At 60.6% G+C, this 27,439-nt stretch overlaps 1 protein-coding gene across 4 annotated transcripts in view; it reads left to right on the top strand.

Annotated features, from left to right (window-relative positions):
• PKD1 (polycystin 1, transient receptor potential channel interacting) overlaps positions 1-27,439 on the top strand; it is a 40,047-nt gene that overhangs the window by 727 nt on the left and 11,881 nt on the right. For all 4 annotated transcript variants that reach the window (XM_049905127.1, XM_049905131.1, XM_049905129.1 and 1 more), the window contains exons 2-23: positions 12,522-12,593; positions 12,708-12,779; positions 13,010-13,179; positions 13,570-14,235; positions 14,519-14,702; positions 15,284-15,510; positions 15,752-15,867; positions 16,096-16,222; positions 16,476-16,723; positions 17,664-18,419; positions 18,891-19,022; positions 19,196-19,371; positions 19,485-19,618; positions 19,775-23,391; positions 23,509-23,658; positions 24,460-24,603; positions 24,740-25,019; positions 25,100-25,313; positions 25,381-25,540; positions 25,862-26,014; positions 26,497-26,641; positions 26,793-27,425. In XM_049905127.1, coding sequence (XP_049761084.1) covers positions 12,522-12,593; positions 12,708-12,779; positions 13,010-13,179; positions 13,570-14,235; positions 14,519-14,702; positions 15,284-15,510; positions 15,752-15,867; positions 16,096-16,222; positions 16,476-16,723; positions 17,664-18,419; positions 18,891-19,022; positions 19,196-19,371; positions 19,485-19,618; positions 19,775-23,391; positions 23,509-23,658; positions 24,460-24,603; positions 24,740-25,019; positions 25,100-25,313; positions 25,381-25,540; positions 25,862-26,014; positions 26,497-26,641; positions 26,793-27,425 — 8,576 coding nt within the window. The remainder of the gene's footprint in view (positions 1-12,521; positions 12,594-12,707; positions 12,780-13,009; positions 13,180-13,569; positions 14,236-14,518; positions 14,703-15,283; positions 15,511-15,751; positions 15,868-16,095; positions 16,223-16,475; positions 16,724-17,663; positions 18,420-18,890; positions 19,023-19,195; positions 19,372-19,484; positions 19,619-19,774; positions 23,392-23,508; positions 23,659-24,459; positions 24,604-24,739; positions 25,020-25,099; positions 25,314-25,380; positions 25,541-25,861; positions 26,015-26,496; positions 26,642-26,792; positions 27,426-27,439) is intronic.

The raw sequence follows: 27,439 nt of genomic DNA, 5'->3' as shown, positions 1-27,439 counted from the left end.
ACTACATCAGGGAACGTTGGGTCGCGGCCGCACCCAGTTCGAGGCCTGGCCCCGGGGACGGAACCCCCTCCCGGCGGCACCACAAACACCAGCTGCGGTATGGGATGTGGGCGTGGGCGGGAGCAGGAGGCCGCCGCCGCGGGAGACAAACATGGAACGCTAATTAGGGATTAATTGGAATGTGGCCTGAGGACAAGAATACCCAGGACCTGTGAGCCCGGGGGAGGCAACTGTGAAGTGGGGACCCCGACTTAGGGCAGCAGGGAAGGCTTTCCGGAGGAGGAGGCTGGGCAAGGACGTGTAAGAATTGGCTTGATGCCTGTAGAGGAGAAAGAGGTAGGGTCCAGTTCAAGGGAGGAAAAGGCCTGCGGCTGGACAGGTAGTGGACATATTAGGGTGCACCTCCCGTGTGAGGAGGTAGGGGGCAGGGTGGGATCATGAAGGGGCTCAGGGTGCCCAGCTGGAGAACATTATCCTGGCCACAATGGGTAGGGGGTTTGCCATGACAGGTTTAAAATGATGGAGAGACATGGTTAGGTCTGCGTTTTGGAAGTCGTGGTGACAAACAGTGTTGATCAAGCTCATGGCTGCGAGCTGGGCGGGCCCTGAGCCCAGCACTTGTTACTGTTGCTGCTGCTTCCTCCTTATAATCTTCCAAGGCATAGGTGCAGTTACCACCCACATTTTACAGATAAGAACAGTCTCAGAGAGGTGGTGCACTTTGCCCAGGGTGTCACAGCCAGTAAGTGGCCGAGTGGGGGTGGGAGTCTGGGGTCAGACCCTAGAGCCTGGCATTATCACTCCTGGCCCCCCAACCCCTGCACAAGGCTGGCTTCGTGCCTGTGAGGTGCATAGAATGCAGAGTTGGATTGAAAAGGGGGCAGGGGACGGAATTGCAGACCATTGCCCCTAGGCAGCGAGAAGCACCTCCAGGCTCTGAGCAGCTCCCTGGCCACAGGCTGGAATGCCCTGGGAGCCTAATGTCCCCAGGTCCCATCAGCCAGGTGTCAGGTATTGTAACCTGTTCTCCACATGACTCTAGTGTGTGGCCACTCTTTAAATAGGGGATCCCGATGGTCAGTGTTGAGAGGAGCTTGGGGCTTGGGGCTGCCCCAGTGTGGGTGGGCAGGTGTTGGGATAGGGGTGGGTGCTTTCCTTGAACTGCTGGGGGTCCTGGGCTCTGGGGTGGGAGGGAAGTAGGCTCTCAGGGCAGCCAGGGCCCCGGGTCACCACGCTAACCGCTGGAGCGTTTGCTGTCCTCTGTCTCTGTGGAGATGGGCTGTCTTTGTGGAGATAAACAGCCCCACCCCTGGTTCTCGACACTTAGGTTGAGGTTGGCCCTCTCCCACCGTGTCTCTCTGCTGGGCTGGAAGCTGCTGCTTCCCAGCGCTTGGCGCAGAGCTGGCTCTGGGGCCGGTGGGGCCTGCAGCGAGGGCTGAGTCTCAGGCCTCGTGGTGGCTTGCGTGAGCCCCCTTATGCCCCTGGTCCTGGGTTTTAGAGGAAGGGCTTCGTGGGACCCTGCAAGGTGAAGTGTCGGAGACTTGACGGTGTTGAGTGGATTACACTGCAGGTTGCCTCAGGGAGGTTTCCAGAGGGCAGGGGGTGAGGAATGCACGAGAAACTCGTGCCGTTGGGTGCAGGCGTTAAGGTCCCCACTGGTCTCCCAGGCCACCACCCTTGTGCCCGTCACCCTGCAAACCCCCTTCTTCAGGAAGAGGTCAGGAGCACTGCTGTGCCTCCCAGTCGGGCAGTATGCTTAGGAGCCCCTGAGCCCTGCCTTCTGGGTGACCCCAACAGCCACCTGGGGGGCTCAGTCCTGGATGTCTCCATTTGAGGCTACTTGGCCAGCCTGGGGTGCCACAGGACAGTGGCATCCTGACCCTGCAGGAGGCCCACAGCTGGCCCGCAGTATACTCCAGGCTACCAGACCTTAGCATGTGGAACCAGCTGGGGCCCTGAGACCACAACCACCCAGCCTTTTTTGGGTTAAATGATGCTGCTGGGAGGTGGTGGTTTGAAAAAAATGACATTGTTTGACAAAATATCGCTGCCCCCCAGCTTTATACTTGTGCAGAATTTGAGCACATGTACAAATGGGCAGAAGAGGTGCTAAGCTAAGCTCATCTAATCCTGCATCCATTGCTCCAAATCACAGGCACCCTGTCTCACACCTCTGTAATGTCACACGGTATTTGCAGCACCAGGGCTACACCTATGACAGTGGTCCCTAACGTGTTACATGTGCAGTGTGTTCAGATTTCCTTTTGCCATATTTTTATTGGTTATTTTGTTTTTCTGACTCAAGAGATCCCATGTGTGACTGAGTAGAACTGCCCCACAGGATTTTCTTGGATGTAATCTTTGCAGAAGTAGATTGCCAGGCATGTTTCTTCTGTGGTGCCACTGAGTATGTTCGAACCACCAACCTAAACCATTTGTGCCACCCAGGGACATTTGCCTCATTTTTCAAAATAGTTTTTATTAGGACCCAAATGAGGTCCACAGAGTGCAATTATTGATGTCTTTCAGGTCTCTGGTAACTGCTGGGCCTCCCTGGCCCTTCTCACTTTCTCATGCAGTTTGCTCCTATAGCGTTTGGATTTCTGATCGTGTTCTCTGGGCTGTCGTCTCTGTGGTGCCCTTGGAGGTATCCCTCTGTCCTCTGTATATCCTGTAAACTGGTAGACGGATCCAGAGTTGTGCCATGTGATGAGCCACGTGTCAACTCAGTGTCCACATGTTACTGGTGGCCGCTGTACTGGACAGCACAGAAATGGGACCGTCCTTCGCTGAGGAAAGTTCTGGGCTGTACCCCCCTTGGTGTGGCTGTTGATCAGCTTCAAATTGGGTGGCTTTTGGAAGGCCACATCTCGTGTGATGGCCGGGGGCTTGCCTGGGCCTCGTCCTGTTTGCTAGCAGAGATTGAGCAGCTCCTTGGCTCACCAGTTTAAAATATTGGAGCCTTGGGGACTCTGTTAGGGAGCCCTGGTGGTGCAGCAGTTAAGCACTCAGCTGCTACCCGAAAGGTTGGCAGTTCAAACCCACCAGCCACTCTAAGGGAGAAAACAACAGGCAATATTCTCCCATAAAAATTGCAGCCTTGGAAACCCCATGGGGCAGTTCTGCTATGTCGCTTGGGGTCGCCCCGAGTCAGAATTGACTTGACAACACCCAAACAACAACAACAGGGTCTGTGTTGGCTGAGAGCCCCCGAGGCCTTGCCCTTTCCCGCCTGTGCTCCTAAATGGAGCGTGTGGGGGAGGATGGGAGAGGTCCCAGGGTACCGTCTGTGCGTGGGGATGTGATCCGAGGGAAGGTTTGCCCGAGCAGACTCCTGGGCTTGGTGTGTGCGTGACATGTTAGACTGCAGCTGCTTTGTGCTTAGCTTCTGTGGGGGCCAGTGGGCAGAAGAGGAAGCCCAAGCCCCTGTTTCCCATCCCTGGGTCCTGGGACCTGAGGCTACCACTCAGCCCCACAGCATATCCTGTGTCGGATGTCGGGGAGGCCCCAGCTGGTCCCAGGTCTGGCCCCTCTGGAGCTCCGTTGTCATGGGGGTGGCTGTGTTAAACCACCACACCCATGGATCTGAGGACACAGACCCAGATGACAGGGAAGGGCACTTTGGAGGGGCTGGCCAGCAGGGACCCAGCACAGGCAGTGTTTAAGCTGAGACTCAGAACCTGTTCAGGAGTCTCCTGGGAGCTGAGGGTAAGTGGTCCAGGTGGGGGTGGGGCTCATAGCGCCCTCATGTGACAGAGCACAACTGTCCCATAGTGTTTGCTAGGTTGTAATCTTTACAGGAGCAGATCACCTGGCCTTTCTCTCATGGAGCCTCTGTGTGGGTTCTAATTGCCAACCTTTTGGTTAGCAGCTGAGTGCTTAACCATTGTGCCAACAGGACTCCTTCACTTTCCAACCAAGGGGCTCATTTTCTAGCACTGTATTGGACAGTATTCTGTCACGATCTATAGGGTTTTCAGTTGCTGATTTTCAGAAGTAGATGACCAGGCCTTCCTTCCTCATCTGTCTCAGTTTGGAAGCTGTACTGAAATACAATGGGTGACCCTGTTAGTATTTGAAATATTGGCAGCAGAGCTTCCATCATTGTGTAACCTGCAAGCCCCTACAGTAAGACAAACTCAAGACCACAATGAGATGCTACTTCCCACCTGTTAGGAGGGCTGTGAGCAAAAAAATGGGCAGTAACAAATGTCGGCGAGGTTGTGGAGAACTTGGAACCCTCGTCTACTGCTGGGGTGACTGGAAACTGGAGCAGCCACATGGAAAACAGTGTGTTGGTTCCTCAGAAAGGAACCCTCAAAACCCAGCACAGGGAGGCCCGGCTTTCTGGAAGCCTTCTGCCTCCTTCCCCTGTGGCCTCGGATGTACCTTCAAGCAGGGCCATGGGGGGCGGGGGCGCTGTTGGTTTCCCAAGGCCAGGCACTTTCCCTTTTGTGTTTGATCTGGGTTTTTGCTTGTGTGTTTTCTGACATAGTCAGACTCGGTGACTTTAAGACACATAAACAGTGCCACGATGTTGCACCTGTCCCTGACAGCATGAGGAGGGACCTGCTGGCCTCAACAAGCACTGGGGGACGCATGGGGGAGAGTTTTCAGTTTAGGTTGTGCCTCACCTGCGTGACTTGGTTTCCTTCTCCTGGTTCTCATAGTCAAGTCCTTCGGTTTCCCTTCCAGAGGCCCAGCCTGAGGCATCTCCTCCCAGGTTTCTGCTGGAGCCTGCCCCTCCTTCCCGGCTGCTGGGCTTTGGCTCTGCTCTTGGGTTAGCTGCTGGCCGCCGTTTTGGGGCAGCTCCTTGGCTGTGGCTGCCACACGGGGTCTGGCCCTGCGGGGCCCTCCTCAGGCTCCCTCAGGATGGTGATTCTGCAGCTACCTCCACTCCCCCACCCTGGAGTGCCTCTGCCAAGTGGGGTGGGGGAAGTGGAGACCCTGGCTCCAGAGGGAGACCATGCTGGATTTGGTTTCAACTGAGGGAGCCATTTTGGATGGTGACACACATTTCCCTTTCTGGAACACTCTGCAGTGGCCAGTGCCAGCAGTGGGAGTCCAGATGGCCCTGCTTGCCTACCTTGGGAATGAAAACGTTCTGCTTCCCCATGCATCTCCAGCTGGCCTAGGGTAGCTGCGTGTGGTGGGTGAGAGTGGCCATCTCTGCGGAATGAGAGGTAGCTGGAAAATGCGGCTCACGTCCTCTTTCCGGAACGCCTCGTTCCTCTAGAAGGCTTGGCAGCTGGCTTGCTGAGAGGCCTTTCGTTCCTGGACGCCAGGGAGAGAGAGGCAGCAGGGTCTGCGAGGTTGGGGTCCTGACTTTAGCCACCCCTCACCCAAAGGCACCTCGGAGCTCTGTCCCAGGGGAGGTGCAGGGGCTGAGCCTGGGGAGCTAGGTGGAGTCCCTGAGCCCCCAGACTAGAATCGGCTGGCCCCCACCCCAGGACATGCCCGACAGTCAGTGCGTGCCTGCTGGCCTCACTGGCTGTGGAGGTGACTGCGCAAGAGCAGGGAGTCACGCCCAGTCCCCTCTGGGATGGACGGGGCTTGGAGCGGTGCTGTGCAGACTTCTGGGAGGCACTAGTGCGGGTCAGGGAATAGGTGCGGAGCCAGGAGACCCGGTCCCTGCTGAGGAGCTTGGGGGGGAGGCACACAGCCCCGAGCCTCTGCGTTCCCATCTGTAGGGTGGGGACAGTTAGCCCCACCCTCGGGGCCTATGAGGGGCAGTGCAGTGCAAGTGATCAAGGGGTCCAGAGGAGCCTGGCACGGAGTCAGTGCCCTGTGTGGGTGCTGGTCCTCTTCCTACCCTTGCCCTGGAGGGGCCCAGGTCCCCACTGTAGGTGGATGGGGGCTGCAGCCCTGGGAAAGGGCTCTCCTGGATGGGGCCTTCCTCACAAACCCCTTAGCTGCCTGGCTTGGTGTCTTTGCATCCCCATCATCACTTGGGGAGTGGTCACTGTGTGGATTCCCCTCAGCTCTGACCTTCAAGTCCAAGGCCTGTCTCCCCTCCCTGTCCCTGCCAGTGAGTGGATCTCCAGGGGCCCTGGGTAGGTGACATCACACCACACCCCCCAGTAGCTCCTCTGTGCCAGCTCAACTGGAGGGTGCAGAAGCCCTGTGGGGCGCCTTGGTGCCTATGGGGGGGCTCTGTGAGGATGGATGGAACCCTGGTGATGCCCCAAAAATGAGGGCTCGACTCCGTCCTGATGCCCTGGGACTGGGGGGCCCTCCTCCACTGCCTGCCCACTGACAGGCTATGCAGCATCCTTGCTGCTGGGACCCCCTGCTCCCCAGCTTCCCTCTGGGGGGCTGAGGGGGAGTGGGCTCCCCTGGGCCTCAGCTCTTCTGGGTAGCACACTCTCATGTTTGTCTTCAAATTGACTTGCTCTTAAACTTGAATTAATTAATTTAAACATGATCATTTCTGGAACTGGAAAGCCAGCCTCGCTTGCCATAAATAGAAAGAATGAAAAGCAAAGGGAATGAAAAGAAAATGAACTTATTGGATTCCAACTGGATCCTGCTGGTGGCTGGGCTCAGAGCCTGCCCAGCCCCTTGGCAGGGAAAGGGGTGATTCACATGCCGGAGGCTGGAGGCATGTTGAAATCCCACCGGTGCACCCATGTATACCCCCCATGTGCCACCCCACCCACCCCGTGGATCCCGTGCACACAGCATACCCGTCTACCGTTTGTTCACCGACCCACTCCATGCACATCATGTAACCCATCCATCTCTGAGCTTCCCGTGTACTTCTGTTCACCCACATCCACCCCACGTACCCTTATCCACCCTGTACTCCCTGTGTACCCTTGTAGACTCCATGCACCCCTGGTACCCCTGCACACCCCATGCACCCCCATGCATCCCTGTATACCTCATGCACGCCTGTGAACCCCTGTACACCCAGTGCACCCCTTTGGACCCCTGTATACCTCATGCACCTCCACGTATACCTGCACACCCCATGCACCCCCCGTGTATGCCTATATACCCCTGTGTACCCCCTTGTGCCCCTGTGCACCCTATCTGTGTGCCCCCGTGTACTCCTGTGCACCCCATGCATCCCCATGTTTCCCTGCACACTCCTGTACACTCCAATGCACTGTCATCTGCCACTTGCACCCCTGTGCACCCCATGCTCCAGTGGCCTCAGGTCAGGAATGGAACAGCAGGCAGAGCTGAGTGTTGGGCTGGGTGAGATCTGGGGAGGCTGGGCTGTGTCCTTCTGCCCAGGTCGCCCTGCTCTGAGGGGCCCAGAGATAGACACTGTAGCCTTGCTTGCCTTTCCTGGGCCTTGCTCTGAAGGGGACTCATCCCTGTTGCTTGGGTCTGTGGGCCCTTCAGGGAGAAGACAGGCTGGCCCACCCCCAGCTGGGAGACTGAGGATGCAGTCTCCAGCCTGGTCTGGGGCAATGTGGAGCCCTGAGCCTCGTGTGGGAGCCATGCCTTCCCCTGCCAGAGGGAGGAGGCAGCTGTCCTGTCCTGCCAGAGTGGGGAGGCACGACTGGCTCCAGAGGAGCTGGTTACATAACATTCGGCAGGCTGGGGCCTCCACAGCCCGGCCTCCCAGTCTGTTTCCGGTGTGGCGGCCAGCGCTGGGGTGGGGATGCAGAGTAAGGCCAGGGCTGGCACCCGCCCGCGCCGCTGACCACACACGTCTGGAATGTGCCGACGTTTCCTCAGGGGCTCTGCTGGGAGAGGAGGAAACTGAGGCTGCTCAGGGTCCAGGACTCTGCAATGGGGACGGTCTTTGGAGCCACCTGGGCTCAGTCAATGCCCGCTGGCCTGTATGGGCTGACCCTGCCTCCAGCTCTGCGTACCCTAACATGCGTCCCCTGACACACATGCACGCCCCGACACCATGCATCCCCAACACGTGGCCCCTTCCCAACTGTGTATCCCCTGATGTGCCCTTCCCCGGTACATGCCCCAGGCTCCCATCAGCCACTGTCCCATCACCCCCTGCCAAGTAGAGCCAGCTGGGGGCAAAAGCCAATACCCCGAGACTACCCTTGGGGGCCTCGCTTCTCTCGTGCCACTCTGCCCAACCTAGGGTTTGAGTGGCTGTTGGGACACAGGCCAGCGCCCTGTGTGGGCTTGCAGGAAGAGCTGTTGCCCACCTGATGGGGTAGGCTTGGGGGCCCTCCCCTCCTTCCTGCTTGGAGTGGGAAGATTGAGGTCAGTGAATGGGGGGTGCACGCGAGGGACATGAGCCCTGGTTACACCTCCTTGGGGAGAAGGGTGCCGTAGCCTGGTGGTGGTGGGCTCAGGGACTTGAGGTGTCTTTTCCCCATGGGAACATCAATCTGGAAGGCAGGGGAAGTTGGGGCCCCCAGAGAGGAGCAGACTGGGCTCCCTGGTGACTAGTGGGGCACTGTGTTGTCCCTGTCTTGGACCAGTGGCGGAAAGGGATTTGGGAAGGAAGATGAAGAGCAGGGGGCAGAGCCAGCATGAGCCCTGTGTGGCATGCCCTGCCCTTGGGTGCTCCCCATGGGTGCCCTTGGAGCATGAGATTAATACCTGGGCATGGCAGGCAATACCCTGCTTGTGTGGTGCCCAGGTAAAAGGGGTGCTCAGGTGGGGCGGGGGTACCTGGGGAGGAGTGGGGGTTCCTGAGGTGGGGTGGGGGTACAGGTGGAGCAGGGGTTCCTGGGGTGGGGTGAGGGTACATAGGTTGGGGGGGATGCCCGGGGATGGGTGGGGGTGCCTGGGGAGGGGTGGGGGGACATGTGAGGCAGAGGTTCGCAGGGAGAGGTAGGGGTGCCTGGGACGGGCAGGAGTGCCCAGGGTGGGGTAGGGGTGGCCGGGGATGGCAGTGTGTGTCCAGCTGTCACCAGATGCCTATTCTCTAGCAAGTGCATCCACAGGTTACCCCCACCCTGAGCTGGCCTGCTTCCCCTCCAGCTCAGGCTGTGGGGTCCCTGAAAGTTACTGGCTCAGGCCTTGGAGAGGCCTCAGAGGGTTCAGCTGGTAGACTTGTCACTGGCCCAGAGGATGGCCTTGCTTGGCCCAGGCACTTCAGGGATGGCTGTGCCCCTATCCTGGGCTCTGCAGGACATGGGGCCTCCTACCTGTGGGAGCGGGACAGCAGGCTTTGATGATGTCACCTGGAGGATGGCTGGCCCATGGCCTCCTGGCCAGGTCTTGGCACTCCCCAGAGCAGCAATGGCAGAAGCAGATGGAGATGGGGAAAGGGGCACTGTGGGCCTGGGAGCTGTAGGCTATGGGATTGGCGAGAACCCCCCAGTGTCTCCCTGCAGCTGACCGCTGTGGCTCCCTCCAGCATTCCCTGTCTCTTGTGTTCTCCCAGGCACCTTCCCCTTGTCCCCCAGTGGACGCCATTACCCCTGGCCTGTCCCGTGTAGATGTCCCCACCCCGGGGCAGGCTGGAGTCTCAGGCTGAGCTCTGGCACGTGGTGCAGCCTCTACGTCCATCCTGCGGTCCTGGTCCACTGCTCAGCCTGTGAATGCTAGGATGGCAGGCCCCAGGCACTCTGTGGCTGTTTCTGTGCCAGGGCTGTGGTCAGGCCTCTGGGTGTGTCAGGGAAGTGCCTTGGTGGGGGCTGCCAGGCCTCACAGTGGGGCTAGACTTTAGGGTGAAACCATCCGGTCGGGGGTGGCCTGGAGCCCTGGGGTCAGAGAGGCCTGACAAACTGGTGTGGGCTCCGGCCAGCGGCCAGTGCACTGAGGCATGACCAGGACCCAGTCCTGGTTCACAGGTACCTGTAGACGCTCAGTGGCTGTTGCTCGTGATGAGTTTTCCAGAAAATGGGATGTGGAAAGCATCTTAGAGAGGTTTTTTTCTTCTCTCTTGGTCTCTCAGAGCCTGTGCTGGGGACCTCTGCCCTGGCACCTGGTGCTCCTGTGCCCACACAGAGCAGGTGCAGGGTGTGGGGGGGGGTGTTGCCAGGTGGACCCTGTACCTGGCTGTCCTCCTGTCTCTTGTCTCTTACCCCTCCTCTGGACCTGGAACTCCTATGGCTGACCCACCAAGGCAACTGGCTTCTCTGCAGCCTGATTCTTCTTCCGGGCCCCGAAGCCTCGTTTTTCCTCAAAGGCAGTTTCCACGGTCATTGTCACTTTAAACAAAAAAACCAAATCCGTTGCCATCAAGTCAATTCCGACTCAATAAGGATCCTATAGGACAGAGTAGAACTGCCCCTATAGGGTTTCCAAGGAGTGGCTGGTGGATTTGAACTGCTGACCTTTTGGTTAGCAGCCAAGCTCTTAACCACTGCGCCACCAGGGCTCCATTGTTTTAGTCACTGGGAAACCCCTACTTGGGCCTGACTGAAGTTTCTCACAGCGTTGTACTACAGGGCATTCTGATTGACCAAAGGTGGGAAATCAGGCTGGGGTGCTGGGGAAATGCTGCCCTCCGGGGATAGTGTGGACGCATCTGCTCGGCTGGGGGTCCACCTGTCGTTGGGCGCAGAGGGGAAGGGTCCTGCTGAGGAGACTGTGTATCTTTGTCTCAGTGTATGGGGAAGGGGTGGAGGAGCTGGACATCTGTGCACCCCGGCAGGGTCAGCTGGGACGGGGTGCAGGAGTAACCCTTCCAGGAGACCCCAAAGATCTGCTTGCTCCCGGAGTTCCTGGAGCCAGTGCTCTGGGCATGGGCTCCCTGAGCCTGCCCAAGAGTCTAGTGTGGAGTTTGAGGGGCGAGGGGGGTGGGTGTCCACGGGTCCGTGTGTCCCCGCTGGGGCTCAGGAATACATGGGGCTGAGATGCCCTAGAGTGGGTGACCTTGAACACCAGTGTTTTCTGGGTGCTTAGAGGCCGGAGGGAAAGGAAAGAGGGCAGCAGCAGAGTGCGGGGCCGCAAGGAACCAATGCGGGGACAGCTCTACCACCTGCCTGCCCTCTTTAGTCAAAATGTGTGCTAATCCCAGAAAAATCAGAAAGTAGAGGAAACAAGTGTTACTTAAGGGCAGGAGTACAGCTCCTTGTTTCTGTTTCCCTGCACTGGGCTGCGTAAGCTGCCTTTTCCACGTCTGCATGGAGGAGGAACAGCCAAGTCAGTAGAACAGCCAGGTTTTTTGACGTGCGTTTTTGTGTTTTTTCCTTTTATGGTTTTGGGATGGGCATCCTAGTATATACATGTTTATTCACACAATTTTTTCTTTTGGAATAAATCTTCTGGGGGTGGAATGTGCACATTTGAAAGGGTTTCAATACTGGTGCCAGGTTGTAAGAGCAGCAGTAACACCGGCTCACCAGTGTTAAGGCTTTTAAAACCTTCGCAGCTTTGGCAGCTAACAAGTGCTGTCCCGGTGCTGTTTTTACTGGTACTTATGTCTTCGATTGACTATTTATATTTTTATATTTCTATATATGTGTGTGTGTGTTTGACCATGACCATATTTCTTCTGTTAATTGCTCGTTTTTGTTGCTAGCCTTTTTTTTTTTTTTTTTTTTAAATAAGCATGGTCTTTTCGTTTTGGAGCAGTGTGTAGGATATTGTTGACCCTTACTCTGTTTCTCAGTTGCTAGTACTTTTTGCAATTTGTAGTTTCTCATTTTATTTTTGGTATTTTGGGTAGAAGTTACAGGTTTTCAAGGAGTTGAATCTGTAGGACTATTAGTCTTTGATACTTCGTTTCTGCTCTTAGTTAGACACTATTGTATTGTAACCCTCCCCATCTCCGGGATAGGAACGTGTGCAAGTATAAATTCTCTTATATTTTTAGTGCTTTTTGGTTTTATTGTCATCTCTGGTCTTAAATGTTTATTGATGTCTGACTAACTCTGGGGCCTGGAGCTATGCGCCATCACACACCTGTCCTGTCCACGTTATGCGGCTCCTGTGGGGTCAGAGTGTGTTTTTGGAGGGTCCTTCTCTTCTACTGGTCAGTCCACCTCCCCAACACTTGTAGCTCAGTTTAAAATACTGTAAATTCCTTTAGAAACGTTTCTGGTCCATTTTTGCTCCCTTAAGCTTCCAGATGAACCTTCAAATTATCTTGTTGATCTAACTGGGGTTTAACATGGGACCCCACCACTGCCATGCTAGGTTTATCCAGCGGGGCCCTCCTGTTTATTCCTTTTGCTCCTGCATCTCAGGAACAGTGAGGGCTGGGTGGGCCTGTGTGTGGACGGCTGTGTATGCCAGGCCCTGGCCATTGTGGGGCCTGGCAGGCTTCCTGCACGTATGGCCCCCGGCCCCAGAGACCTCAGGCTGCCTGGTGCCCTCGGAACCATCAGGGCTCGATGGGGAGAGTCCTGGTGGGACTACCCTGCTGGACTGGGGCCATGCCCATCCAGGTGCCAAGGAGCTGACGAGTCTCCCATGTGGCTGTCTGTGCGATGGGGTGCAGAATGCTGAGGGGTCCCAGCCCTCTCCTGCCTTGGTTTCCCCAGATGAGCCATCATTTGGGTCCTCCCTCAGGATGGGCCCCTCCTGGCCCCAGGTTGGGGAGCTCAGGGTGGGGGCTGCAGCTCGGGGCACAGTGTTCTTGGGGAGGCCCAGAATAGCTCTGCCCCAGCGCTGACCACGGCTACCTTGCTCCCCAGAGACGTCTCCCACAACCTCCTCCGGGCGCTGGACACGGGGCTCCTGGCGAACCTCTCAGCACTGACGGAGCTGTGAGTACCCCCGGTGGTGATGGGACCACAGATGGGGGTGAGCAGGGGTGGCTCCAGCCCCATCGTGGTTCTGGGGGCTTCCATCTGACCTGCTTGATCCCCCCTTCCTTCCAGGGACATAAGCAACAACAAGATTTCTACGTTAGAAGAAGGAACATTTGCTAATTTACTTAACCTAAGTGATGTGTGAGTCTGGGGTTATGTGGTGGTTGTCGATGTGCTTGGTTCTCCCCCACCCACCTGCTCAGTCTCCGTACCCCCCCACCCCAAATTTGAGACTGGACCCTGGGTGGGGGCCTGCCTGCTGGGATCCTCCTCCAGGACTGTGGGTGAGGGGAGGCAGCATCCTGCCAGGGGGTTCCCAGGCCTGGTGCAGCCCCCAGCGTCCCTGAGTGCAGCACTGCCCCCCTCTGCAGAGACCTGAGCGGGAATCCGCTCGAGTGTGACTGTGGCCTGGCCTGGCTGCCGCGCTGGGCAGAGGCACAGGGGGTGCGCCTGGGGCAGCTTGAGGGGCCCATGTGTGCCGGGCCAGGCCCCCTCACTGGTCGGCCCCTGCTCAGTGTCCCCTTCCTGGACAGCAGCTGTGGTGAGTGTGAGTGGGCAGCTGAGGCAGGACCTGGGGCCAGGCAGTGACTAGACAGGTGCAGTGTGCCCCTCAAGGTCCCGGTTTGGGTTTGCAGGTATGGACCCAGGGACAGATGTGTGTGGTAGAGTTACAGATGGAGAATAAACTGGGGGTGGGGGTTGTGAAAGTGACAGGAGTGCGTCAGGGGAGATCTGGGTTGGGGTGCTGAAGTGAGAGAAGTCCCCGCCATGCCCCGGCCTGAAACAGCCCTGCCGGGAAGGGTCTGATCTGGGATCCAGGACTGGCAGGCCTGGCTCAGAGGCAGCAGAGGTTGCAGCATGGGCAGGAGGTGGTGGGGGTTGTGGTTTGGGGTGTCACAAGCCCAGTCCCCGGCCCTGCCTACCCCTCCAGGTGAGGAGTATGTTGCCTGCCTCCCTGACAACAGCTCGGGTACTGTGGCTCTGGTGGTCTTCTCGGTGGCCCATGAAGGCCCGCTGGCTCCTGAGGCCTGTGGTGCCTTCTGCTTCACAGCGGGCCAGGCCCTTGCAGGGCTCTCTGAGCAGGGCCTGTGTCTGTGCGGGGCGGCCCAGCCCTCCAACGCCTCTGCAGCCTGCCTGCCCCTCTGTTCTGGCGCCCTGCTGCCCCTCACTTGTGGGGGCCCCACCGTGCTCCCCCATGTCTTTCCTGCCACCCCAGGGGCCGCTCTGGAGGGGCCCCTTGGGGCCCTGGCCACTGGTCACCAAGCAGCCTTCCGTGTGACTGCCCCCCTGCCCATTGACTCTACTTGCTGGGACTTCGGCGATGGCTCCCCCAAGGTGGATATCACTGGGGCAGCCGCCACGCACCGCTATCTGCTGCCTGGGCGCTATTGGGTGACTGCCCGGTTGGCCCTTGGGGCCGCCTCAGCCCAGCTGGCCACTGAGGTGTGGGTGGAGGCAGCCCCTGCTGCCCTGCAGCTCCTGTGCCCATCCCCCGTGCGCAGCAACCAGAGCCTCCAACTCAGCGTCCGAAATCGGGGCGGTACAAGCCTTGCAGCCACCTACAGCATCATAGCCCTGGATGAGGAGCCAGCCCGAGGTGTGGGCACCCCCACAACCCGCTGGGCCTCCAGAACCCCTGCCTTCCCTACACACTGGACCTTAGGGCATACCCAGTCTCTTTCCCCTCCTGGACCCCCAGGACCCTCCCAGCTCGGACCCTGGGAACCCCTTCCTCTCCTGCTGTCTCTCCCTCCGCCAGGCCCTCCAGAACCCCGTGTAACCCCCACTTTGCTGGGAGATCAGGCAGTCTCCTCACCCCAGGTGAGGGCTCCCCAGCCAGTGCCACATGCTTATGTCCCGTTCTCTGCTTGTGACCCCAGTGGTTCACCCCCTCTGCCCCTCGGACACGGAGATCTTCCCTGGCAACGGGCACTGCTACCGCCTTGTGGCAGAGAAGGCGGCCTGGGTGCAGGCACAGGAGCAGTGCCGGGCCTGGGCTGGGGCTGCCCTCGCCATGGTGGACAGCCCTGCCGTCCAGCGCTTCCTCATCTCCCACGTGACCAGGTGCTGTCCTTGCGCTGGAGCTGGGTGTTTCCTCCCCCGAGCTGGCTCTGACCACCACCCCACACTCAGTGTGTACACCCGCTGCCCCTACCCCTGCCCATGCACTTGCATCTGTGTCTATAGTCTACATCTACACCTGTGTCCACACCTTCACCTACATCTACACCTGCACCTGCCCCTGCACTTGTCCTCAAGCTTGGCCTCTTGGAGGGGCTTCCAAGCTGGCAGAACTGTGGTGGGCAGCCTACTCAGGGGCTGATGTGAGGCTGTCTTGGTCCCCAAGGTTGGACCCAGGAGCCCCCGCAGGGTGAGTGGTGGGTCTGGGGACCCCTGGTTTGGGGCCTGTGGTCTGCTCTGACGTGAACTCCCACGAGGAGCCCTTGGCTTGGCCTCCTGGCCTCATGGGCGTGGTGGTTGAGTTGGGTTTGCAGGTTTTGCTCTCCAGGTCCCCATCTGGAATGGGGGATGGTGACGGGGTGCACCTGCCAGGCCTCCTGTGGGTGCATGCAACCAAAGGGCAGGAGGACAGGGGGCACCATCATGGACCTGGGTGCCCCTGCCTACCGCCCATCTGCCCACAGGAGCCTGGATGTGTGGATTGGCTTCTCGGCCATGGAGGGGGCTGAGGTGGAGGCGGGCAGTGCCCCACGTGGTGAGGCCTTCAGCCTGGAGAGCTGCCAGAACTGGCTGCCTGGGGAGCCGCACCCCGCCACAGCTGAGCACTGTGTGCGGCTCGGGCCCGCTGGCCAGTGCAACACAGACCTGTGCTCGGCACCACACAGCTACGTCTGCGAGCTGCAGCCCGGGGGTATGCATGAGGGGGTGCTGGGGCTACCCCAGGGCCTAGACAGCCACCCCACCCTGCTCTGCTGACCCTGATCCCAGCCGCGATTCTGCCCCACCATCCCACTGCCCCAACCCCATCCTGCCCTCACTCCTAGACGCTCACTGAGCCCATGACGGCCATTGCGGGTGGTACAGATCCAGCACGGGCAAGGCCCACGCTGCCTTGCCTGGACACCTACCTTCACTGCACACTCCACCCCCAGGCCCCGTGTGGGATGCGGAGAATGTCCTCATGGGAGCGCCTATTGGGGACCTGCAGGGACCCTTGAGTCCCCTGGTGCAGCAGGAGGCCCTCGCAGCCCCTCAGGAGCCTGTGGAGGTAGGCCAACCCCCGGGCTGTTCTCTTGGGGCCTAACTGAAGCCAAACAAGCCCAGTGTGGACACTCTGGGGAGTCCAGAGGGTTTGGAAGGCAGAGCACAGCCGGCTCCACTGCCCTGTCCTTCCTCAGGGTCACTTTCCTTCCCTCGCAGCAGCAGGCCCTGGGGTTTGGGTGGGGTAGATAGGTACCAGAGTCTTTGAGCTGAGTGTACCCCCCCCCACCCACAGGTAATGGTGTTCCCTGGTCTCAGCCTGAGGCATGAGGCCTTTCTGACTGCAGCTGAGTTTGGGACCCAGGCGCTCGAGCGGCCTGCCCAGCTGCGGCTGCAGGTGTTCCGGCCCGCAGGCAGCGCAGGTGGAAACCGTGGGCCTGGGGTGCTCCTCTCATGTCTTCCCTTAGCCCCTAACTGGTATCCAGCGGGTGGTGGGCACAGGGTTGGGGTTGGTGTGGGGGTGGGCAGGACAGGTGAGGGAGTCGGGCAGCTATCACAAGGAGGCACTCATGGTGTGCTGGTGTCATGAGGGCTAGGCTTGTTGGGATGTACTTGGCACTCTAGACTGTGGCCTGTTAGTGAGCTGGGGCCCTGGCACCCCCTTCCTTCTTGTAGGGGCTCCCGAAAATAGCAGCGAGCCCAAGAGCAGGTCCCTGGACAACGGCACTGTGCCAGCTCCCTCGTGCATGCCAGAGGGAAGCTGGTGCCCTGTGGCCAACATCTGCATACCGCTGGACACGCCCAGGCACCCTCGGGCCTGCGTCAGTGGGTCCTGGCCAGGGCTCAGGCTCTCTGGGGCTGCCTATGTGCTGTGGAAGGAGTTTCTCCTGTCTGTGCCTGCAGGGCCTCCCACACAGTACTGGGTGTGTGTCCCCCCGCATGATACTCGGGGTACTCAGTCTGTGTCTCCCCAGTGGTACTCGGTGTCCTCTCCCTGCAGTACTTGGTACTTGGTCGTTCCCCCCCCTCACTGTATTCAGTGTCTGTGTCCCCATGGTACTCAGCGTATGTGTCCCCTGCAGTATTTGGTGTGTATCCCCCCTGCAGTACTCAGTGTGTGTGTGTACCCCCGTGGTATTCAGTGTGTGTTCTCCTGCGGTACTTGGTGTGTGTCCCCGCCCGCTGTGGTACTTGGTGTGTGTCCCGGCCTGCATACCCCTACCTCCCCTCAGCTCCCCAGGCCCAGGGTCTCCCCACCAAGCAGATAAAATCCATGCCTTTCTCCTCAGCCCCTATCTTCCCCCTTGGCCCCATCTCCCCAGTCATCCCCCTCCCGTTGTCCCCGTCACTTCCCTCCATCAGCCCCCATCTCCCTCTCAGCCCACTGGGCCCCGTGTCCATGCTGTGTACCCCTGGCCTTGGCAGTACCCGCAAGGTGCCAGCTACCTTGCATGTCCCCAGCACAAAAGTGCTGCCCCACGGCCTTTGCATGTGCTTGGCCACCTCAGGGGACCCTCTTCCCCTCTCTGTGTTCTGGCTTCTCCCTTCAAGTCTTGGCCGGAGTGTCCCTTGGAGGGCCCTTCCTACCCAGGGAAGCACCTATCTGACCCACGTCCTCTCTCCGCCCATCTCCCCCGTGGCTCCTCTCAGAGCTTGTGCATGTCCGTTTGTGGCCATTCTGTCCACACACGGTGCAGAACACCTGGTCACACAGGAGGGGCCCCGTGATGTGTGTTTGAGTGTAGGGGTGACTATCAAGTGCTGAAACCCAAGATTGGCACCCCTCAGCTGGTGTTCCCTCCATGGCCCCGCCCACCTAGCAGCCCAGTGAGGACACACTGCAGCCCCGCCTTCTCTCCACAGATCGCCTTCCAAGACCAGGACACGCCCCTGCTCCCCGGTGACCTCTTGGCCCTGCAGCATGACGCTGGCCCAGGCACCTTCCTGCACTGTCCCCCTGCCCAAGGCCCCCCTGCCCCCGAGGCCCCCTACCTCTTGGCCAATGCCTCAGAATGGCTGACCCACCTGCCCACCCAGCTGGAGGAGGCCCCAGTTGGCCCTGCCTGTGCACTGCGGCTGCTTGGGGCCACAGAGCGTCTTACCCCCCTGCTGGGTCTGAGCCCCAAACCTGGGCTTCGACATCCTGGGCACTACAAGGTCCAGGCCACAGTGAGCAACGGTGTGTCCACACACAACCTGTCCTGCAGCTTCTCTGTGGCCTCCCCTGTGGCTGGGCTGCGCGTTGTCCACCCTGCCGCCCTTGATGGCCGCCTCTACGTGCCCACCAACCGCTCAGCCTTGGTACTTGCGGTGGACGCTGGTGCCAACACCACAGCCATGGCCCGCTGGCGTGGGGGCAATGCTAGCGCATCCTTCGAGCCTGCCTGCCCCGCTGTGCTGGATGCCCTGGCACCTGGGTGCCCCCATGAGGCCAACAGCATGCTGTTCTCGGTGCTGGTGCTACCTGGGCTTTGTGAAGGCGAGCATATTGTGGAGGTCGTAGCCGAAAACAGTGTTAGCCAAGCCCGCCTCAGCCTGCGTGTGATGGCTGAAGAGCCTGTGCGTGGCCTCCGCGCCACACCCAGCCCCGAGTCCCGTGTGCTGCAGGGTGTTCTGGTGGTAAGTCGGGGTGCAGGGCCCCGGACCTCCCTGACCCCCACACAGGGCCTCCCCCAAGCCCCTGGAACCTCCCCTGACCCACGCCCAGGGCCTACCCCGAACCCCCTGGAACTTGCCCTGTGTGATCACGTCCAGCCCACTAGGTGACCCATGTGGGCATCCATCCACACTAGTTGTGTGAGGCCCTCACTTCCCAAACGACAGCAGGAGGTCTGGAAAGAATCTGACAGGTTGACTCACTGGTTCTAAGCCTATTTTACAGGTGGGGAAACCGAGGCACAGAGAGGTCAGGGGCGTCACTAAGGCTGCTGCTGGAGGCTGCAAGCTAAGGCTCAAGATAAGGCCCAGCCTGTGGCCTCCCTTCTTCGTGTCATCATGGTGTCTGGGTGGCGGTGTGGGCTGGGTGGGCGTTGATCTTGTGCAGACTCCGGCTTGGTCCTCTGACCTGGCCCTCCGGTGCTCTGCCTGCAGAGGTATAGCCCCTCGGTGGAGGCCGGCTCAGACGTGGTTTTCCGGTGGACTATCGATGACAAGCAGTCGCTGACCTTCCACAATGTTGTCTTTAACGTCATCTACCAGAGCGCTGCCATATTCAAGCTTTCGGTAGGTGGGGGTGTGTGGTCATTGGGGGCCTTGTGTCTGCCTCCAGTTCTGCTTCAGCTCTGCTCCTGGGGACCCCGTGGTGGCTGGGGGGCAGTGTGTGGGGGTGCAGCTAGGCACCCTAGCTGTCCTCTCTGCCGCTGAGGGTTGGCACTCAATGATGCCTGTCCCTGCAGCTGACAGCCTCCAACCACGTGAGCAACGTCACCGTCAACTACAACGTCACCGTGGACCGCATGAACCGGATGCGGGGGCTTCGAGTGTCAGCGGTGCCAGCTGTGCTGCCCCAGAATGCCACGTTGGCGCTGACAGCTGGCGTGCTGGTAGACTCAGCTGTCGAGGTGGCCTTCCTGTAAGTGGGCAGGGCCAGGGAGGCCACGGAGGCGCTGAGGAGGGTGAGTTGGGACAGGCTGTGGCTGAGGTCCAGTGGCCTCCACCTGCCGACCACCACCTGCGCTCTGCCAGGTGGACCTTCGGGGATGGAGAGCAGGCGCTCGGCCAGTTCAAGCCTCCATACAATGAGTCCTTCCCGGTCCTGGAGCCCACGGTGGCCCAGGTGCTGGTGGAGCACAATGCCACGCACACCTACGCCACCCCAGGTGAGGGTGGGGCTGCTGTCCCCCCACCGGGGCTGCCCCCACTCCCTGCTGCATGGTCGGTGGGGGAGGCAGCCCCTTACCACCACCCCACAGGCTGTCCTCCCAGCAGGTAGGGGAGGCGGCCCCTCACCACCGCCCCATGGGCTGTCCCTACAGGTGATTACAACTTAACCCTGCTTGTGTCCAATGCCTTTGAGAACCTGACACAGCAGATGCCCATCCATGTGCGCACTGCCCTGCCCACCCTGGCTGTGGGGATGAGCACCTGTGTCCTGGTGGTCGGCCGGCCCGTCACCTTCTTCCCGCTGCCCTCGCCCTTGCCTGGGGGCGTCCTGTACACATGGGACTTTGGGGACAGCTACCCCATCGGACCGCAGAGGGAACCAGCCATCAACCACACGTATGCTGCGAGGGGCGTGTACCGTGTCCGCCTGGAGGCTGACAATGCAGTGAGCCACGTGGCAGCGCAGGCCAACATCCACGTCCTCGAGGAGCCCCGTGGCCTGAGTGTGCGCCTTGGCCCGGCTGTGGAGCAGGGCGTGCTCATGCAGGTCAGTGCCGTGCTGGAGGCAGGCGACAACATCACCTGGATCTTTGACATGGGCGACGGCACGGTCCTGTCAGGGCCCAAGTCCACCGTGGAGCACGTGTACCTGCAGGCGCAGAACTGCACCGTGACCGTGACAGCAGCCAGCCCTGCTGGCCGCCTGGCACAAAGCCTGCCTATGCATGTCTTCCTCCTGGAGGTGCTGCACATTGAACCCGTGGGCTGCATCCCTGCACAGCCTGATGCCCTGCTGGCAGCCCATGTCACCGGGGACCCCACCCACTATGTCTTTGAATGGACTTTCGGGGACGGCTCACCAAATGCCACCGTCTATGGGAGCCCGGTGGTTACACACAATTTCACAGGCACTGGCACCTTTCCGCTGGCCCTGGTGCTGTCAAGCCGCACCAACAAGGCGCACTACTTCACGAGCATTTGTGTGGAGCCCGAGCTTGGCAACGTCACGCTGTGGCCTGAGAGGCAGTTCGTGCAGCTCGGGGATGTGGCCCGGCTGGAGGCGCACACCTGGCCCTCCTTCCCCTACCGTTATGTCTGGGACTGGGGCACTGAGGATGCTGCCACCCGCCTTGGGGGCCCCGAGGCTGCCCATACTTACCAGGAGGCTGGCTCCTACCTGGTGACAGTCACCGTGTCCAACAACGTCTCAGCTGGCAACGACTCGGCAGTGGTGGAGGTGCAGGAGCCTGTGGTGCTCACAGGCATCAGGGTCAATGGCTCACACGTGCTGGAGGCACAGCAGCCCTACCTATTTGGTGTCGCAGGCCGTGGCAGCCCTGCTAGATACCTCTGGGAGCTGGGGGATGGTGGGCAACTCGAGGGCTCCGCTGTCACCCATGCCTACAACTGTGCGGGCACCTTCACCGTTAGGGTGGCTGGCTGGAATGAGGTAAGCCTTGGCGAGGCCTGGCTGAATGTGACGGTGGTGCAGAGGGTGCAGGGGCTCCGTGTCAATGCCAGCCGTACAGTGGTGCCCCTCAATGGCAGCGTCAGCTTCAGCACCACGTTGGAAGCGGGCAGTGATGCACGCTACTCCTGGGTACTTTGTGACCGCTGCACCCCCATCCCTGGGGGCTCCACCATCTCCTACACCTTCCGCTCGGTGGGCACCTTCAACATCATCGTCACGGCCGAGAATGCGGTGGGTGCTGTGCAGGACAGCATCTTCGTCTATGTGCTGCAGCACATTGAAGGGCTGCAGGTGGTGGGTGGTGCTGGCTGCTTCCCCACCAACCACACATTGCAGCTCCAGGCCACGGTCCGGGATGGCACCAATATCTCCTACAGCTGGACCGCCCAGCGGGACGGGGGCCCCATACTGGCTGCCACTGGCAGGGTCTTTTCACTGACTGTGCTTGAGCCTGGCACCTACCATGTCCAGCTGCGGGCCACCAACATGCTGGGCAGTGCCATGGCCAACTGCACCCTGCACTTTGTGAATCCTGTGGGGGTGCTGACTGTGGTTGCCATCCCCAACCCGGCTGCCATCAATGAGAGCATCACCCTGGCTGCCGAACTCACAGGTGGCAGTGGTGTCACGTTCACCTGGGGCCTGGAGGGGGGGCTGCGCTGGGTGACCTTGGGGCCGGCCACTACCCACGCCTTCACCAGCCCTGGTCTGCACCTGGTCAGAGTCGTGGCTGAGAACGCGCTGGGTGCAGTCATTGCCACCGTCAGGGTGGCAGTGCAGGTGCCTGTTGCAGGCCTCGGCATCCGGGCTGGTGAGCCAGACTGCAGTTTTGTGGTGGCTGGCTCCAGTGTACCTTTCTGCGGCCAGCTGGCTGCTGGCACCAACGTGAGCTGGAGTTGGGCAGTGCCAGGGGGCCACAGGCTGCAGGGCCAGCACGTGGCCGTGGTCTTCCCTGAGGCTGGCACCTTCTCTGTCCAACTCAATGCCTCCAATGCGGTCAGCTGGGCAGTGGCCACGCACAACCTCACAGTGGAGGAGCCAGTGGCGGGCCTGGTGCTGTGGGCCAGCAGCAAGGTGGTGGAGCCCGGGCAGTCAGTGGACTTCCAGGTGCTGCTGGCTGCTGGCTTGGGTGTAGTACTGCGACTGCAGGTGGGTGGGGCTGACCCTGAGCTGCTTACCGGACCACACTTCTCACGCAGCTTCCCACACGCTGGGGACTACGTGGTGAGTGTGCAGGCTGAGAACCATGTGAGCCGGGTGCAGGCGCAGGTGCACGTGGCCGTGCTGGAGGCTGTGGGTGGGCTGTGGATGCCTCACTGTTGCGCACCAGGTGTACTCACTGGTGCCGAGCAGAACTTCACAGCCCGTGTGCAGCGTGGCTCCCGCGTCCAGTATGCCTGGTACTTCTCACTGCAGAAGGTGCAAGGCGACTCACTGGTTATTCTGTCAGGCCGCGACGTCACCTACACACCTGTGGCTGCAGGGCTGCTTGAGGTCCAGGTGCGTGCCTTCAATGAGCTGGGCGGCATCAACCTCACACGGTGGCTCGAGGTGCAGGATGTCATCCAGCACGTGGTCCTGCGCAGTGGCCACTGCTTCAGCAACCGCTCAGCCCGCTTTGAAGCCTCCACCAGTCCCAGCCCACGGCGTGTGGTCTTCCACTGGGACTTCGGGGATGGGGCCCCGGTGCAGGCAACAGCAGAGCCCTGGGCTACCCACATCTACCTGCAGCCCGGGGACTACCGTGTACAGGTGAACGCGTCCAACCTGGTCAGCTTCTTTGTGGCACAGGCTGCGGTGACAGTGCATGTGCTGGCCTGCGAGGAACCTGAAGTGGACGTGGCCCTGCCCCCACAGGTGTTGATGCGCCGCTCCCAGCGCAATTACCTGGAGGCTCACGTCGACCTGCGTGGCTGTGTCACCTACCAGACTGAGTACCGCTGGGAGGTGTACCGTGCCACCAGCTGCCGGCGGCCTGGGCACGCCACCCGCCTGGCACTGCCTGGTGTAGATGTGAGCCGGCCGCAGCTGGTGGTGCCCCGGCTGGCGCTGCCTGTGGGCCACTACTGTTTTGTGTTCATGGTGTCATTTGGGGATACGCCACTTGCACGCAGCATCCAGGCTAACGTTACAGTGGTCCCTGAGCGCCTGGTGCCCATCATCGAGGGCGGCTCATACCGCGTGTGGTCAGACACGCGGGACCTGGTGCTGGACGGGAGCCAATCCTATGATCCCAACCTGGAGGACGGTGACCAGACGCCGCTCAACTTCCACTGGGCTTGTGCTGCCGCCCCCCAGGTCCCTGGGGGCCGGCCCGGGGTCCCAGCCCCAGCAGGAGGTGGGAGGGTCCCCAGGCTGTTCCTGGAGTAGGTAGTCAGGATTCTCACTCCCTCCCTCGTGTTTTCTGGGCTGCAGAGTGAGGCTGGTGGCTGTGTGCTGAACTTTGGACCCCGCGGGAGCCCGGTGGTCACCATCCCCCACGAGCGGCTGGAGGCCGGTGTGGAGTACACCTTCGACCTGACTGTGTGGAAGGCTGGCCGGAAGGAGGAAGTGACCAACCAAACGGTGGGTGCTGGCTGGATATGGAGGGTGTGGCGCTCTCGGAGGTCGGGCCCAGGGGTGACAGTGGGTCGCTTGTCTGAAGCCTACCCCTTTTAAGGGCCTCCCATATTTAGGCTTTTGGAGGCTCGGGCCTCTTAAATGATGGCTGCTGTTAACATGACTTTGTCAAAAGACTTTCCTGCTGGCAGTGGTGTATTCTCAGAGCAGGACACAGTCCTGCACCAGGTCACACAGGAGCTGTATCACCCGGGGGTCGTGAAAATCCCACCATGTGCCCTGGCAGTGCAAAGAGTCTCATCCCACCCAGCCCTGAAGCAGCCACTGTCCCCAGAATGCAGCTTTCCTGGTCCCTAAGTGGGGCCAGAGACCAGCTCCCCTTCATGTGGGTACCCTCCCCTCCCCTCTCCCGATGGCCCACAGACCAGGAGGATCAGGGCCTTGGACAGGTGACCACAGGCATTTGTCTGCCCTTGAGAGAAGGCGTATACCCTGTTGGTGGCACCAGAGGCTGCAGAAAATGAGCCTGCTGGGGCTCTGCTCCTACGGAGTCCCCTTGGACTTCGCCACCGTCTAGACGTGGAGATACAAACCAGGAGCCCTTGGCTGGGGCTGACAGGATGCTCAGGGCGTCAACAAGGCCCTGAGGAGCGTGGAGTCTGAGCAGAGTCAAGGGGCTGGGTATTCCTGGCAGGGATGCAGCATGTTCCAGGCAGAGGCCTGCCCTTCATGGGCTCAGGACCACCCACCTGACAGGGCCGCTTCCAGGACCAGGGGTGGTATCGGTGTCCTCACTGTCCCTCCCAGGTGCTGATCCGGAGTGGGCGGGTACCCATTGTGTCCCTGGAGTGTGTGTCCTGCAAGGCACAGGCTGTGTACGAAGTGAGCCGCAGCTCCCACCTGTACCTGGAGGGCCGCTGCCTCAACTGCAGCCATGGCTCCAAGCAGGGGGTGAGCGGCCATCCATTCACTGTGCCCCTGCCCCATCCCTGTGCTGACAATGCCCTGTCCTTCGTCATGTCCCTGTTCCCCTCACTGCCCTGTCTCATCACCATGCTGACCACCCCTCCTCTGGCCCCTTCCCCAGCGCTGGGCGGCACGCACCTTCAGCAACCAGACGCTGGTACTGGATGAGACCACCACATCAACGGGCAGTGCAGGCATGCGACTAGTGGTGCGGCGTGGTGTGCTGCGTGACGGGGAAGGCTACACCTTCACACTTACTGTGCTGGGCCGCTCAGGCGAGGAGGAGGGCTGTGCCTCCATCCGCCTGTCCCCCAACCGGCCGCCGCTGGGTGGCTCTTGCCACCTCTTCCCACTGGATGGTGTGCACGCGCTTACCACCAAGGTGCAGTTCGAGTGTGTGGGTGAGTGCGGGGGCGGGCGGGGGGATCGGCAATGTTTCAGGGATGCCACAGGGGCCCCCTGGTGACACTGTGGCCTACAGGTTGGCATGACGCAGAGGATGCAGGTGCCCCTCTGTTGTACGCTCTGTGGCTACGACGCTGTCGCCAAGGCCACTGCGAAGAGTTCTGTGTCTACAAGGGTAGCCTGCCAGCCTATGGGGCGGTGCTGCCGCCTGGCTTCCCGCCACGCTTCACCGTGGGCCTGGCTGTGCTTGTGCAGGACCAGCTGGGCGCTGCCGTAGTCGCCCTCAACAGGTGAGCTCTTGTGGCCAGCAGTGCGGCAGGGACTGGCGCCCCCATGCTGACCACAACCTCCACGCAGGTCCCTGGCCATCATGCCCCCCGAGCCCCCGGGCAGCCCCATGAGCCTCACACGCTGGCTGCACAGCCTGACGGAGAGCAAGCTGCATGGGCTGCTGCGGCAAGCTGACCCCCAGCACGTCATTGAGTACTCACTTGCCCTCGTCACCGTGCTCAACGAGGTCAGCGCGGCAGGCCAGGTCTTCACTGAACAGAGGGAACAGGGCGGGGGGCCTCCTGATAGGAGAGCCTGCCACAGAGCTGCCCCCTGGCTTCTGGCAGAGGGGAACCCCAGTGTTGTCACTGGGATCACAGTTCTGCTGTTGGCAGCCAACACATGCAGGGTGACCCCCGCAGTGGGCTCCCCGTGACACTGGCAAAGGGCACCAGAGGCATCCGATTTGCTTTTGAAGAAATAGCCCTGGTCCTCCAGGTAGGGAAGATGACTCAGAGTGGCCGAGTACATGCTGACAGCTCTTCTCCACCCGCCTCTAATCCCGCAGTACGAACAGACCCCGGAGGCTGCGGCAGAGCCCACCCACGAGCGGCAGTTGCGTGCTCAGGTGCGCAGGAACATCACAGAGACCTTGGTGTCTCTTCGAATTGACACTGTGGATGACATCCAGCAGATTGCAGCTGCATTGGCCCAGTGCACGGTACCCCCATGTCCCCTGTCCGGCCCCAGCCCAGCTCTCTTGCTGTCTTTAGCAGGCCTGAGGGGCCGACCAGGACCCACAGGTGCACCTGTCACAACGCTCAGCAGGCAGCCCAGGCCCTAGGTGGTATTGGAGTGGGGTACTGTCCCTGGGGGTCAGCACAGGCTGTGAGGCTGAACAAAATCCTTGGGGTGAGAGGAGCGAGGAGTGCCCCAGCCAGGCCCAGGGGCCAAGTTCAGATTCCATCAGAGCCTCTGCCTCGGTGTCCAGCCTACTCCTAGTCCTTTGACAGACCAGGGTGGGCGAGGGCAGGGCACAGTCTCCTGGCCCTGGAAGAGCCTGTCGTTAACTACGGTGGTGGGAGCCCTGGGGGGCACCCAGCAGAGCGAGACTGCCCAGGGCACATCTCGGGTGACCTCTCCACAGCCAGGGTGGCCGGGAGGGAAGCGAGGGTACAGGGTATGAGCGCTGCCTCCCGACAGGTGTCCAGCAGGGAGCTGGTGTGCCAGCCCTGCTTGAAGAAGACACTGCACAAGTTGGAGGCCATGATGCATGTTCTGCAGGCCGAGACCACTGAGGGCACCGAGACACCCACTGCCATCGCTGACAGCATCCTCAACATCACAGGTGCACACCCCATCTCCTGCCCCAGTGCCCTCCAGGGACCCCAAGGCCTGCCCGAGCCTCCCCTCTACCCATTTATCCCCCAGCCTTTCCCCCTGCCTCCCTCCCTTCTCAGTTCCCTCTTTACGTCCCCATCTCCACGGGGTCTCTGCAGGTGACCTCATCCACCTGGCCAGTGTGGACGTGCAGAGCCCAGCACCAGGGGAGCCAGGTGCACTGGGGGCAGCACGGCCCTCACTGCTGGTGGCCTCCCGGGCTTACAACCTGTCCTCAGCGCTCATGTGTATCCTCATGCGCTCCCGCGTGCTCAACGAGGAGCCCCTGACACTAGCTGGTGAAGAGATTGTGGCCCAGGGCAAGCGTTCGGACCCGCTGAGTCTGCTGTGCACAGGCCACACCGCAGGCCCTGGCTGCCACTTCTTTATCCCCGCCGCCTTCAGTGGGGTGCTGGCCGGCCGCAGTGATGTGGTACAGCTCATATTCCTCGTCGACTCCAACCCCTTCCCCTTTGGCTACATCAGCAACTATACTGTGTCCACCAAGGTGGCCTCCATGGCCTTCCAGACGCAGGCCGGTGCCCAGATCCCCATTGAGCAGCTGGCCTCTGAGCGTGCCATCACTGTCATGGTGCCCAGCAACACCAGCCCAGCTGGCCCAGGCCACAGCGTGCCCGCCGCTGCCACTGCCATTGTCTCACCTCAGTCCTCAGTCCGTGCTGAGGTTGCCCTGGAGAGCAGCAACCCTGCGGCTGGGCTGCACCTGCAGCTCACGTTCACAGTGCTTGACGGTGAGTGTAGGGTG

The sequence above is a fragment of the Elephas maximus genome, chromosome 12, assembly GCF_024166365.1.
Source record: "Elephas maximus indicus isolate mEleMax1 chromosome 12, mEleMax1 primary haplotype, whole genome shotgun sequence".
Classification (NCBI taxonomy): Eukaryota; Metazoa; Chordata; class Mammalia; order Proboscidea; family Elephantidae; genus Elephas; species Elephas maximus.
The sequence above is the reverse complement of the archived record's forward strand: the minus strand, read 5'-3'. Positions and strand labels throughout refer to the sequence as shown.